Source organism: Fusarium keratoplasticum, chromosome 6, assembly GCF_025433545.1.
Source record: "Fusarium keratoplasticum isolate Fu6.1 chromosome 6, whole genome shotgun sequence".
Classification (NCBI taxonomy): domain Eukaryota; kingdom Fungi; phylum Ascomycota; class Sordariomycetes; order Hypocreales; family Nectriaceae; genus Fusarium; species Fusarium keratoplasticum.
This window is the reverse complement of record NC_070534.1, coordinates 1,818,701-1,831,268: the sequence shown is the minus strand read 5'-3', so window position 1 is coordinate 1,831,268 and position 12,568 is coordinate 1,818,701. Positions and strand designations below refer to the sequence as shown.

At 54.6% G+C, this 12,568-nt stretch overlaps 5 protein-coding genes across 5 annotated transcripts; 2 read left to right on the top strand and 3 right to left on the bottom strand.

Moving 5' to 3' along the window:
• Positions 1 to 680: 680 nt before the first annotated feature.
• Positions 681 to 4,591, bottom strand: NCS57_00853200 (uncharacterized protein; the record flags this gene model as incomplete). Its single annotated transcript, XM_053058344.1, has 3 exons — positions 681 to 3,820; positions 3,881 to 4,370; positions 4,532 to 4,591. 3 exons carry the CDS (start codon positions 4,589 to 4,591, stop codon positions 681 to 683), a joined length of 3,690 nt encoding a protein of 1,229 aa, XP_052912175.1.
• A 1,463-nt stretch (positions 4,592 to 6,054) lies between these two features.
• On the bottom strand, positions 6,055 to 6,737 carry NCS57_00853100 (uncharacterized protein; the record flags this gene model as incomplete). The annotated part of the gene is made up of 5 exons (XM_053058343.1): positions 6,055 to 6,080; positions 6,143 to 6,208; positions 6,272 to 6,422; positions 6,595 to 6,609; positions 6,690 to 6,737. The coding sequence occupies 5 exons, from the start codon at positions 6,735 to 6,737 to the stop codon at positions 6,055 to 6,057; spliced, it is 306 nt and encodes a 101-aa protein (XP_052912174.1).
• Positions 6,738 to 7,001: 264 nt separating this feature from the next.
• Positions 7,002 to 7,790, top strand: NCS57_00853000 (NADH dehydrogenase [ubiquinone] iron-sulfur protein 4, mitochondrial; the record flags this gene model as incomplete). The annotated part of the gene is made up of 3 exons (XM_053058342.1): positions 7,002 to 7,237; positions 7,303 to 7,407; positions 7,481 to 7,790. Exons 1-3 carry the CDS (start codon positions 7,059 to 7,061, stop codon positions 7,788 to 7,790), a joined length of 594 nt encoding a protein of 197 aa, XP_052912173.1. The 5' UTR covers positions 7,002 to 7,058.
• Positions 7,791 to 8,152: 362 nt separating this feature from the next.
• Positions 8,153 to 9,360, bottom strand: NCS57_00852900 (uncharacterized protein; the record flags this gene model as incomplete). Its single annotated transcript, XM_053058341.1, has 4 exons — positions 8,153 to 8,635; positions 8,830 to 9,025; positions 9,213 to 9,289; positions 9,346 to 9,360. 4 exons carry the CDS (start codon positions 9,358 to 9,360, stop codon positions 8,153 to 8,155), a joined length of 771 nt encoding a protein of 256 aa, XP_052912172.1.
• Positions 9,361 to 10,615: 1,255 nt separating this feature from the next.
• On the top strand, positions 10,616 to 12,467 carry NCS57_00852800 (Uridine kinase; the record flags this gene model as incomplete). Its single annotated transcript, XM_053058340.1, has 9 exons — positions 10,616 to 10,813; positions 10,868 to 10,945; positions 11,014 to 11,063; positions 11,129 to 11,273; positions 11,333 to 11,375; positions 11,430 to 11,515; positions 11,583 to 11,652; positions 11,702 to 11,933; positions 11,984 to 12,467. The coding sequence occupies 9 exons, from the start codon at positions 10,616 to 10,618 to the stop codon at positions 12,465 to 12,467; spliced, it is 1,386 nt and encodes a 461-aa protein (XP_052912171.1).
• Positions 12,468 to 12,568: the final 101 nt, after the last annotated feature.

The window sequence follows — 12,568 nt, the reverse complement described above, 5'->3', positions numbered from 1 at the left end:
TCGTTATTTGATCGGCGCATAAGAAGCCCTCATCCATTCCTATCCATCATCATGGCCCTTCCACTCCGGTCCGTCCCCCGAATAAACCGACTGGTTCCTAGTTTTTTCCAGCCCGTCTTGATCCAGCACCTTCATACAAGAAATAGAGAGAGAGAGAGAACAACTAAAAAAAAGAGGAAGAGAAAAAAAAAAAAAAAAAAAAAAACAAGACAAACAGGTCCATGATCGCAAACCCGAGCCAAATATCAAGCTCCTTTTTGCAAAGTGTGTCTTGTTGGCAGCTGGTTACATGAGCTCGTTTTTTGTTGTTATCAGCAATCGCCCCTCCCTTTTTCACCATGACATGTTGCGATGGTGGACGGGGGCGAGGTTGGGGGTTGATACAGAAGAAAAGAAGCGGAAACAGAAAAACATGTTGCCAGAAAGCTCGTAGTATGAGGTGCCCACATCAGCTAGTAAACCCGCCTGTGTGACTGTGTGAGCCCTGATGAAGCTTCAACATCATGGTTGTTGGCAAGGGACAAGGTATGAGAAAGAGGCTTGCGCATCGGTCGGTTAAGGGGAAAAAAGGCACAGGATGCTCAGCTAGTATTATGTAGTAGAATCGCTCAAGTTTCATATCGTGCACAGCGTCTCAATATCCACGCAAGTCCCTCCTGCTATTTTCTGTCATTGTCGGCTCAACCCGAAGCAGACAACGAAGCAGGGGTGCCAGAGCCTCGGCTCCAGTTATCAGATCCTCGACTGCGGTATCCGCCGCGGCCTCCTCGGCCAGAGGATGTAGGGTGTTCGCCACGCGAGCTCGACACGTCTCGCTTGCCTCCTCGTCGTTCGTGGCCAGAGCCCCGATGTCTAGGGCCAGACTGCCTGTGAGAGCCTCGACCGCCTCGGGTGGCAGAGAAGGGGATAGTGACGATTCTGGGCTCAGTCATGCCAGGGAAGTGAATCTTCATGGCATTGCCGCCGCCAACCACGTCGGCGGGGAAGTAGTAAGGCTCCATTACCGCTGAATGAACAGCAAATTTCTTGGGCAAGGGCTTGTTCTGAGCCAGGGCTGGTTGCCATGCCGCCTCGGGCGCCTTGTGTGGCAGTCTGATCTGAGGTAGGGAGCCCATCTCCTGTTCCTCAAAGCATTCCTCGGCCATGGGCTTGGTGAATGGTGATGAACGGCCTCTGCCCGTCTGTGGCGGAGCGCTGACCCCAGGGAGAGACACAGTAGCAGAGTCAGAATGGGTAACATAGTCCAAAGCACTCTTACTAGCCGGATCCACGCCAATTGATCTCTGGGGTGGGGACTTTGCGCCGTTGAGGAGACTGTTGATGCGGTTCTGCCACACCTCCTGCGTTGCCTCGCCGGCTGTAAGAGGGGCCCGATGGGGGCTCAAGGGAGCTCGGGTGGGATCCTTGAACGGTGGCGGGTTAGCCCAACCGAACTGCGGGCGGACTGGAGGCGCGTGAGATGGCGCCATGGCCGGAGGTAGCTTCACAACAGGATGGGGCTTAGGGAGAGAAACGTGAGGTCGCATCACGTCTCCTTCGTAGGCAGGATGTCCCTCCATTGTGGGTGGTGGCGGAGTGGGTGACTTGGTTCTTGATGGCTCAGCCTGGCTCGAGTCACGAGCATCCTTCATAGGGAAGAATCGTGATGTGCGCGCTTGTGATGCTGCTCCTTTGCCCGTCGGGGGCAGGATCGAACTGCCACCAGCTCCAATCACTCCAGCATTGGCAGGCGGGGGAGGGTCCTCCCTTGATGGCGCAGCCTTCATCTCCTCTCCAGGCGCCCTCCAAGGGCCAGCTGGGTGCTGAGGTTCAGCCTGTCCATGTGGCCCGACTGGTCGTCGAGTACCGTCACCAGGAGCATGAACTTGACGCCATGTCTCCTTGATGGTAGGTTGAGCATCCTCGATGGTTAAACCACGCTCGGCAAGTTGGCGTTCATGTTCCGTTCTCTGGGCTAGTCGCGCAGCGCTCATCTTCTTGTCGTTCTCACTGACTGCAGCAACCCATTTGCTAGTAACATCCGAGGCAGGTGCAGCGTGTGCGCCAGGGGGACCATATCGTGGAGGCACGGATCCAATAGGCGCTGGAGGGTGAGATCGCCCTTGAGAAGGCTGTCGCGCAATGCTTGGAGGAGCGATGGGAGAGGGTCCTTTACCTCCTTGAGAGCCAGCACGGTTATCGGTAGGTAGGCGTCCCAGATCGGTATTGAAGGTGCCGTTGCCGAGACCCCGGTCATTATTAGGGGAGCCCCAGACATTTCGAGATGGTGGCTGAGATCCCGCGCCCCAGGTTGAGGCGACCCGTTCCTGTCGGGTGGCTGCAGCTGCTCCCCAGAGATCGGCAGGCTTGGCTTCCTGGCTATGAGATACACGTCTAGCGGCCGGTGCCGAGGCATGGGCCGAGTTAGGAGGTCCTGCCTTGGCATCTGGCTCTGGTGCGAGATGTCGGGCTGGTGGAGCGGCTGCCGACTTATCGGCCTCGTGTTGGGATTGTACAGGGGATTCACTCGCTGGCGCATTCGATTCGCGCTGTTGAATATGGGTAGGCTGCGATGCATCCTCTGACTTTGGCGGCATCTCCTTCTTATCCGTCTTCTTCTCAGGGGCAGGTCCCATTGCATCAAGCTTCTTCTGGATGCGCTCCCTCCGTTCAGCTTCTTCGCGGGCTTCCTCTTCTTGACGCCGTTTCCTAGCCAATTCAACACGTTCCCGCATGAGCTTCTTTTGGTACTCGACCTCGTCAACCACTGGCTGAAGTGGTGGAGGTGGTCCAGCGACTGGCTCCGGTGGAGGACCAGCTTGGTGAGGTGCCGCAAAGGCAGCGCGAGGTGAAGCGCGTGGAATCCAGCCTGGCTGATGTGGTCCTCGAGATGGGCCATGCGCTGATACCGAAAGGTTTGGCGAGACGGGACTGTCGATAGAGCCCGCGAACGACGTCCTTCGAGTGCCGAGAAGCTCAGGGGGCGGCATAGAGCCTTCATTTCCCTTGTTCATGCGCTGCATGAAGGAACCGCTTCCACCGCTGACGTTGGACGATCCCCGCCGCCTGCCGAAAGGCGCATCCTGTGAAACCCTATTGGTTTGGAATGCACCGGATGGTTCTGCCGGATAGTCGGATGGAGGTGGTCGTTGCAGCAAGGAAGGATGCTTTGGGTGCTGATCCATTCTGAACGAACCACGACGGTTGTCCAGTACTGGCTCGTATCGCCCAGAATGGGAGTTGTAGAGTTCCCTATTACCGTGTGATGAGCCATCTCTCCAAGCAGACCGGTTAAAGTCGTCGGCTGCAATCTCCTTGGGTGGAGGCGGAGTCATGCCCTTGAAGTGCGATGGATGCCCTGGCCGAGCAAGCTGCGCCTGTTCCGCAATAGGGGATGCCTTTTCCACTGGAGGGAGAGTAGCCCAAGGGGACTTGATGGGAGCTGGAGGTGCTGGAGGTTTGGCAACGAGACTTGGCTTGTCCTGGGAGCCACTCTTCAAGACCAAACCCTTGCCCTGCGCCAGATTGCTCGATTTCACCAGAGGCGAGCTGATAGAAACGGGCGGAGCAGGAGACCTGGGTTTATCAAGGCCCTTACCCTTGGATGCGACTGAACCATTGTCGGAGCTCGGAGGCGGGTGTTCGTCTGGATGAGGGAGAGTTGTCTTTGTACCGTCTCCCCACGTAATAGCTTCAGGAGCCCAGTCATCATCGTCGTCGTCGATATCGGCCCACTTGTTCTGTCCCTGGGCATCATCCTCGTTCAAACGACTAGCCATGTGAATTCCATACTTTTTCAGTTCCTCATCCGTGAGCTTTTTAGGCTCGGGAGTAGGGGCAGCTAAGATTATCAGTTAGTGAGCTCGAAGATGGATCCGGATCGACGAGGCGGCACACGTACGTCGGTTCTTGTTCCAAACTGCGCTCGCATCAGGCGCACCACCCGGCTTGCCTCCATTTGCGCCAGAAAATCGAGGGGAGGAGTCGCGAGTGCTGCTGCCAGTCTTTGCTATGAGTCGAGGTCTCGAGGAAGACAAGGTCGCGGAGCCGGTGGGAGGAGTGCTGGAGCTGGGTGGTGGTTTGTCGGCGGTCTTTGCCGAGGCGCTGCTGGCGTTTGCCTTTGCTGCGAGAAAGGTCTTATTGACGGAGACGGCCTTGAAGGTAGCTGGTTTCTTGACGGATGAGCCTGTGCGGCCGTGTCCCTTGTCGCCATCCTTGCTCTTGGCGCCATCGGCCTTTGATGCCTCTGTATCGGAACCTCCACTGGCGCTAGCATCGGCGGAATTGAGCTGATCCTCAACGCTCGTGATGTGTTTGTTCTCGATGTCATCGTTGCCGGCACTGCCATTCAAATTCGAGCGGACGGAGTCGACATATTGAGCGTCGGGCGCCTAGATCAGCGGGATAACAAGTCAGTCATATGTCAAGCTAAAACAGCTTGGCCAGGGTTGTCGGCGTTCGATGCTAAGCGGGCGGCAGCGAGGGCCGCAAGGGTAGGGCCCGGGAGCAAAGTTTCATCACTATTTTGGGGAGCTAGACGATGGCAACGTACAGGCTGAGACTGGGAGGCAGTGGCATCGGCAGCTTTGTCAACGGCAGCCTCTGTTGCCATCATACGTCGTGAAAATGCGCCGTTCGTGGGGTAAGCGAAGGAAGCCCTCGTGACAGAGTTTCGCCGCCTAGTCTCGGTGCGTTTCTACGAGAGTGCGTGTCAAAAGGCTGCGGTCGGGTCCCGGGGGAGGTCGAAGATGATGAGGCTGCGACAAGTAACCGCGGGGCGGGGAGAGCGTGGGAGGTAACAGAGCGACCTGGCTAAAGTTGGAGGCGGGGGGTCGGGAGCGGGAGAGGGAGGAGGGGGATTAGCGGATAGCGAAGCCGATCGTCGTTCGGGCGCAACGTGGCCGTTATTTCGTGCTCGATCCGAGAGGCGAGGGGAGGGGGGGAGAAGGATGTGAGGAGGAGAGTCACCAAAATGTAAGGTGTGTCAGTTGAAGTGTAAGGTGAGGTTTCGAGGTACCCGGAGTAACTGCGGTTGGTGATGTGGAAGGCACTGCAGGCGACGAGAAAATGGCCGCTGGATTGGGACTAGCGCCGAATTGGGCTGGGACGTCCCTGCAGGGCTGTTCCAACTGCCAGCTGCCAGGTCCCAACTTTAGGGGTTCCAGCACCTTTCAGGCCACGAGCCGCCAGCCAGGCCAGGCCTGTCCACATGGACTGACCGAGTGACTGCGTCGGCGTGTCACCAGGGGTCGGGTGCTAGTAAAAAGTGATCAACGGGCGATAAGGGTGAGATCTGATTTAGATTTAATCCGATGGATGTTCCTATCAAGCAAGAAGAGCACCACCTGAGCCTTGGTCAACCCATTTTTGCCTAGCTTGGCCCATTCCATGCCTGCGTCTTTCTTGGTGGTACGTGACAGCAACAAGCTCCAAACCAACGGCGGCTACCTGCCTTGCGCTAGAACGCGCCAATGCTGTTATCCATCATCTGAGCTCCCACGAGGTAGGGTACCACCTCTACTGGCAGGGAATCTAGGACATGATATTCCTGATTGGAAGTAAGGGGAGGAAACATAAGCTTTACTGCCAATTGATATCATCAAGTTTCCAGCATCACCGGAGACAAATGATAGAGTTCCTGATCGAACACAAACTGCATGACATCTTCCAGGACGGCCGACCATCGGAGTGCATAAAAACTCAAGACGTTAAAGGAAAGGTACTAGCTCGAAATGACGAGACTGAATTGTTATTGATAGCATTTACTGAACTCACAGTGACTCTGAAGCTGCGGATTCGAGTGCTAGGAGAAAACAACTCAGTCAATAGCATCCGCTTTCCAACCACATCAACACGACTCATACACAACAGCACCAAACTTGAACTCAAACGGATGCAATCATGACACATGCCAGAGGCCAAAAGTTTCAGACTAATGTCACATCACTTGCTTGTTAGAGATACATAGGGAAGCCAAGGCGCGCGCTCGACCGCGGTGTTTAGGAGCTTTATATACACGACCTCCGTTCCCTCTCAGACAATAATCCCGCTAAGGTATCTGAATCCCACAATAATTTAGTGGGCGTTGTTCTTGTGGTGGCCTAAAAGTGTAACCGGTCAGTGAACAGAGCTTCCCCTTTGCTCCGAAGCAGGAGATACATACGCAGGTGGAAGTAGTAGTTCTGGGCATAGCCAATGGCAACGAGGAAGACAATGGCGTGAATGATGGCTGCAAGTCAATCGTCAGCATCAACAGTGTGCTAGCCGAGCTCTCGAGGGGGAATGTCCGTACGCTTGCCACTGGGGTTCTTGCCAAAGTACTTGGCCTGGTATCGGCCGAGGAGACCCTTGGCCTTGACCTCGGGAGCGGCACCTCGGGGAAGCTTCTCGTAGAAGCTGACGACACGCTGCATGCGGATAGCATCAGGAGCGGCGCCAATGGCCTGTGTTTGATCGAATTCTGTCAGCCCGTCGAATTCCCCATCATCATTGACCCTCGCGTATCGATCGCAGCGCCGCATCGCCAAAAAGCCGACATCGTTTCCCATCCATCATTTACTCTGCAAAATCGAATTCGAAGATCCGGGGGAGAAGGAGTTCAATCGTGGTGCGTACCTTGGGAGAAGCGACCTGTTTTTGACATCCGGTGTTAGCAGCGGAAGCAATCGGAGCACCGGCGGACCTTGCGCTCATAACCGAAGGGGGCTCACCTTGGGAGGGATGAGCGTCGAGAGCGCTCGGCGGGTGACGAAGCTCATGATGTCTGTTTGTCGGGGGGGTGCGAGACTCGGGGAATTGTTCAATTTGCCGCGTTGGTCCGTCGAGGGTCTTGGTGACGCTCAATTGCAAGGCTGGGAGTGAGAGGTGGGATTTCTGTCGAGATAGTTTAGTCCCGCCAGGTTCAGGTTCTTGCCGAAAAGCACTCGTCCGCAGCGCTCGGCAAAACGTCGCTCCGCCCCAGCCAATGGGAGACCCGCTGTTCCAGCTTGCTCAACCTCGAATATCGCCGCAACCCACCATCATTCACTCAAGAAACCCACGCCCGTCGACGTCGTCAATTGAAGCCATCGCGTCGCAAAATGGCCTCCCTCCGATCCCAGCGCGCGGCCCAGCTGCTGCGAGGCGCCATTGCCCCCCGAGTCGCCCTTTCCGCCGCCCCCCGTCGATTCCAGAGCTCCGTCACCCAGGCCTCCGGCACAGTCCCGGCTCCCACGACCAACGAGCCCGACTACGACATCCAGGCTGACAAGGCCACCTCGTACGAGTCCCCGAACCGCGATTGATTTATGGGAGGACAGAAGAGGAGTGCTGACTGTTTGCCAGCACCTACACGCCCGTTCCCAAGTCGGTGCAGGAGGGCAGCGAAGAGATCCTCCCTGCTGCTACCATCTCGGGTGCCCCCATGGAGCTCCAGGCCCGAACAGTCCGGTTCGTCTGACCCTGCTGCAACATATTCGAGTTGTCATCGATAAACTCCTTCCGAGGCTGACAAGAATTGCAGCATCTACCAGGAGACCAAGCCCGCTACTCAGTCCGGCGAGTGGCGTGGCCAGCGCTGGCGCATGGACTGGGACATCCTCCCCAAGGGCCACCGATGGGAAAACCCTCTGATGGGATGGCAGTCTTCGGGTGATTTCATGCAGGGCACGCACATCAACTTCAAGAGCAAGGAGGATGCCATTCACTTCGCCGAGAAGCAGGGCTATGAGTACTTCGTCCAGGAGCCCAACTCGCGCAAGTTCGCCCCCAAGGCGTATGCCAACAACTTCCTGTACTCCGCCGGAAAGCTCAAGCACATCCGGACGAAATAGATGGCCTGTATGGCCCTGCATCACGTTGTAAATACTCTTTAAAGGCTCTGGTACTGTTTAAGAACCGAAAGATACTTGGTTTTGGTTACTTATTCACTGGTGAAATGGTGTCACGACAGTAGTATCAAGTTTCAAATGGAACATCTTGTGGATGCATTTACTTCAAGCAAGTGAAGAACTGCTTGTGCGGTATCATTTAGTGGTATCGCCCCAGGAATTCATAACGCCGTGGAGATGCCTCATCTCCTTGTCCTTCCGGTCAGGACTCTGCTCAAACGCCAAGCTCAAAAGTCAAAGTGCAACAATCCGCTACCTAATCGACACGCTAAATTCCTTTCCCAAAGTGCCTGGCCTGGCATCATTCATGTCGTAATCATGGGCTCGTGGTCATTCTCGCTCTGCAGGATTTGCCTGCTTGGACTGTCAGGCTCTTCCCCGTTCAAGCCGATGTCGAGACGATCGGGGAGATTCTTTCGCTTGTCACGGGCAGTGTTTTCAGCCCAGACTCGCATCCTCACGAGCTGACGGATAGCGGCTTCCCGCCTCTGCGACTGTCGTTCCAGGATAGCCCGGTTGACGTTGTCGGCCACTTCTCGACGTAAACCTGGTTTCAAGAGGTCTGCGAGCTGCGGTTCCAAGGATTCCGATGGAAACAGGAGCAGCGCCATTGTTCTCTCCAAATCTTCCAGGAACTTGGGGTTTGTGGGTGCCCTTGGGCCCAATTGCTCCGTCGCAAATTTCAACGCCGGCTGGATGTCACCACCCGAAGCATTGCATGTGCGAATGAGTTCGACCAATTGTAATCGCAACAAAGCAAAATGCAGCGCCTTATCTTCATCAAGAATCTTTACGCCCAGTCAGTACTCAAGCAATGCAAGCGCGAAAGGCAGTTGTGTTTAATAAGGAGAAGCAAAGGCAATCATAGTAAAGTGGTTGTTCCTCATCAAAGGCCCGAAGGCTCTATGAGTGGTGCATGTAAAACTCGTGTTCTAATCATGTAGGAAGGGTGTTTGGGAGGCAGGTTGGGGATGAATTATACCTCAGGGTCAAAGTCATTCAGAGTCTCGATGGCAGTTTGGATGTTGCCACCGTGGATGCAATTCTGGATCTCTTGTCTCGCAATGATGGAGGCGCCATCCTGGTGAGGCTGGAGATTTGCTTCTTTGGAAAAGTTCGCCGCAGCGTTAGGATACCCTTCCATAGTAAGGTAATCCAGAATCAGGGCGTTGATGTCACTGCGCGGCTTGTTAGCGTCTGATGACATGATGACAGGCCAGCAAGAAGTGCAATGTGATGAGGTGATGTCAGACAAGAAGAAGATATATATCGTTTTTCCGCAGTATATGCTAGGAGAGATTCCCATTGATATAGTTCATCATTTTACCGTGCAGATGGGGAGGGGACCAGAGTGATGTTTCGTACCTCTTGGGTGACTTGACGTCCTCGACACGCCTGTCAAAGGCATGCTTGGTGGGAGTGGCTGTGGAAGCAGACGACGTCTAGTAGGGGAGTTAGAACCGAGCTGCAAAGATTGCGACGTGTTGAGAGAACGTACCATGGTTTCTGTCATCTATCGCAAGACCAGCTCTGACGACTTTTCGGAGCTCCGGTTGACAGGCTCGTCGAGATGAGGGTCTAGGATGTAGCCGGAAACAGGCCAACAGATGGTGATTCAGTTCATGAGGAACAGGAAAGAGATCCAGTCTCTATGCCTGGATGCTCGCCAGTCTCGGGGGAGATCTGAGCTATGTAAAGAGAGAGAAAAAGTTGATGAGAGGTGGAGGAGAAGAAAGGATGATTGGGGGCTGAAGGAAAAGAAGGGTGGTTTCGTGGTGGGTCAAGGCACAGGAGCCAATCAAGATGACAAACGGCTGACCCACAAGGAGCTTTGCCCTGTAGCTGCCTCAGGACTCAACACCGCCGAATCGTTAGAGGCTGCTCGGCGTATTTCGACCCCGCTAGAGAGCTGCGAGAGAGCTCTGAAGAGATGAGCTTTCAGTGCCGAGGTTGCCAAATTGCAGCCCCCAGGCATGAACTGAACTGACCAAGCCTGACGATCTGTTCCGTCTTCACACCACTTCTCAAGGGAGCTATCACTACGGGCAGTACTACTCGAGCCTAGAGGCGGTCCCTGGTAGATATGTATAGGTGCAATTGGAGGGGAAACGCTGTCATGCTACATCATCGTCAACATCTAAGGTAGCCTCAGAAACAGGCCCGACGTTCCAGCCAAGCCACGCACTACCACAAACTCGCAGTGGTATTGAGCTAGAGGCGTGATGCTTATCTGGACAGAGGCTGAAAACAGCCTGGATCGTGCGGAGCCTGCGCCGCCGGCCATCGCCGTCTTTCGATTGTGAGGAGAACCTGGATCCATTTCCCTGGGAGGTAGGAGGTTGATCGTCGACATCAGCAGTGCCACGCTGAATCATCCTTCTCCTTCTCTTTCTATTCTCCTTCTTACACTGCCGTTTGCAGTGATAGATCCATCACCGCCAGTTCTTGACACTGCCTGCTTCTGTTGCCCTGGGCATCCCAACTTTTTTTGCACGAGCTCACTTCTAGGTTCCTCTTTGGCCGCTGTGGACCGCACACGCGACAGAGGCTCGTGCTCACTGCTCCACCAACGGCAAACTCCAAACCCTCCATTTCGAACTTTGAAGGTGTTCAGTGCCGAGCTCGTGGACATTGCAGGCAGGGCTAGTTTTCGAAGAGAAACGTTGATATCGTCTTCTTTGGACACGTCTCTGTGTCTTCTTTCTCATCTCCCTTTTCACTCGTCATCAAATCACCAAGAACTCCCTCACCGAAACTAGCCCACCGCAATGTCCGCTGACGCAGTGCCTCAAGTCGAGGGCGGACTCGAGAGCCATGTCACGGTCCAGAAGCGAGCCTACTACTCGCCTCCTTGGGCTGATGTCAGCATTATCGGCGTCGCTGGAAGCTCGGGCTCGGGCAAGTCGACTCTGTCCCAGGCCATTGTCAAGAAGCTTAATTTGCCCTGGGTCGTCATCTTGTCAATGGCATGAAATCCCCAGTTACACATTCAACATGGCACTTTGCTCATTGTTCGTCAGGACTCTTTCTACAAGACATTGACGCCCGAGCAGTCGAAGCTGGCCTTTGCCAATGAGTACGACTTTGATTCGCCCGATGTATGGTGCCTTCAGCGTTGATATAGCCCAAACTATCAGAAGCAAGGCTGATCAAACCGTCTACGTAGGCCATCGACTTTGACGTTTTGGTCGACAAGTTGCGGGATCTTAAGGCCGGGTGTGTAACATTGTCCGGTCTGTAATCACTGAGACTCGACTGACAATGACCTCGACCACTTCCAGAAAGCGGGCTGAGATTCCTGTCTACTCATTTGCCAAGCACCAGCGGCTGGACCGCACCACCTCTATTTATTCGCCCCATGTGTTGGTTCTTGAGGGTATCTTTGCTCTGTACGACCCTCGCGTCTTGCAGCTCCTTGATATGGGTGTATGTTCAATCCGTTCTTGCTCTCAGAATCAAGGCAGCACATCTAACATTTGTATTAGATCTACTGCGAAGCTGATGCCGATACCTGCCTGTCGCGACGGAGTAAGTTTTCAAGTTCATGTAGTTTCCCCTGTCTCATACTGACATGTGGAACAGTCGTTCGTGACGTGCGAGAGCGTGGCCGAGACATTGAGGGTATCATCAAGCAATGGTTTGGTTTCGTGAAGCCCAACTTCGAAAAGGTAGCCCAAAGCAAAGCTGCGCCAGGCCAGGTGGTGGATCAGTTGCAGTAGCTGACATGATTTTCAGTATGTTGAGCCGCAGCGCAAGGTGGCCGACCTGATTGTGCCAAGGGGCATTGAGAATCGGGTTGCCCTAGGTGAGTTTGCCTGACCTTGAAGGATGTAGAGATGTTAATGAGGTTCAAGACATGATGGTCCAGTTCGTCGAGAAGAAGCTCTTCGAAAAGTCGAGGCACCATCGAGAAGCCCTATCCCGTCTCGAGGCGGCTAGTAAGGATTCGCCGCTTTCTGATCGGGTTGTGGTTCTACACCCTACACCACAGCTCAAGTTCATGAACACTATCCTCCAAGATATGGATACTGATCCCGAGGACTTCATCTTTTACTTTGACAGACTTGCCAGTCTCATCATTGAACAGTAAGATCCTGATGCAGATGAAAGTAAGAAACACGTTGACCATATTACAGAGCTTTGAACAATGTTCAATTCGAGTCTGCAACCATTGAAACTCCCCAAGGATACAAGTATCAAGGTCTTGTACCGAAGGGTGAGGTCTGTGCCGTGATCGTGCTCCGCGGAGGTTCGGCGTTCGAGCCGGCGCTACGAAAGACGATCCCTGACTGCCGCACGGGCCGAATGCTCATCCAGTCCGACTATTCCACGGGCGAGCCGGAGCTGCACTACCTGCGGCTGCCAGACGATATCGCAAGGCATGAGAGCGTCTTGCTTCTGGACACTCAGATGGCGACCGGTGGCTCGGCGTTGATGGCGGTCCAGGTCCTGGTAGACCATGGAGTCCAGCAGGAGCGTATTGTGCTGGCAACGTATGCGGCGGGCAAGGTTGGAATTCACAGGTTGACATCCGTGTTCCCAGACATCACGGTGGTGGTCTGCAACATGCTCGACTACCAGCAGCAGCGATGGGTTGAGCAAAGATATTTCCGTTGCTAATGGGCCACTGGGTTGCACGGCGGTGTACCACAGTATATACGGTCTCCCCGATTCTGCTTGTTGCGAATGTGAGCATGGGTTTGAGCGTGGGGGTAATGACT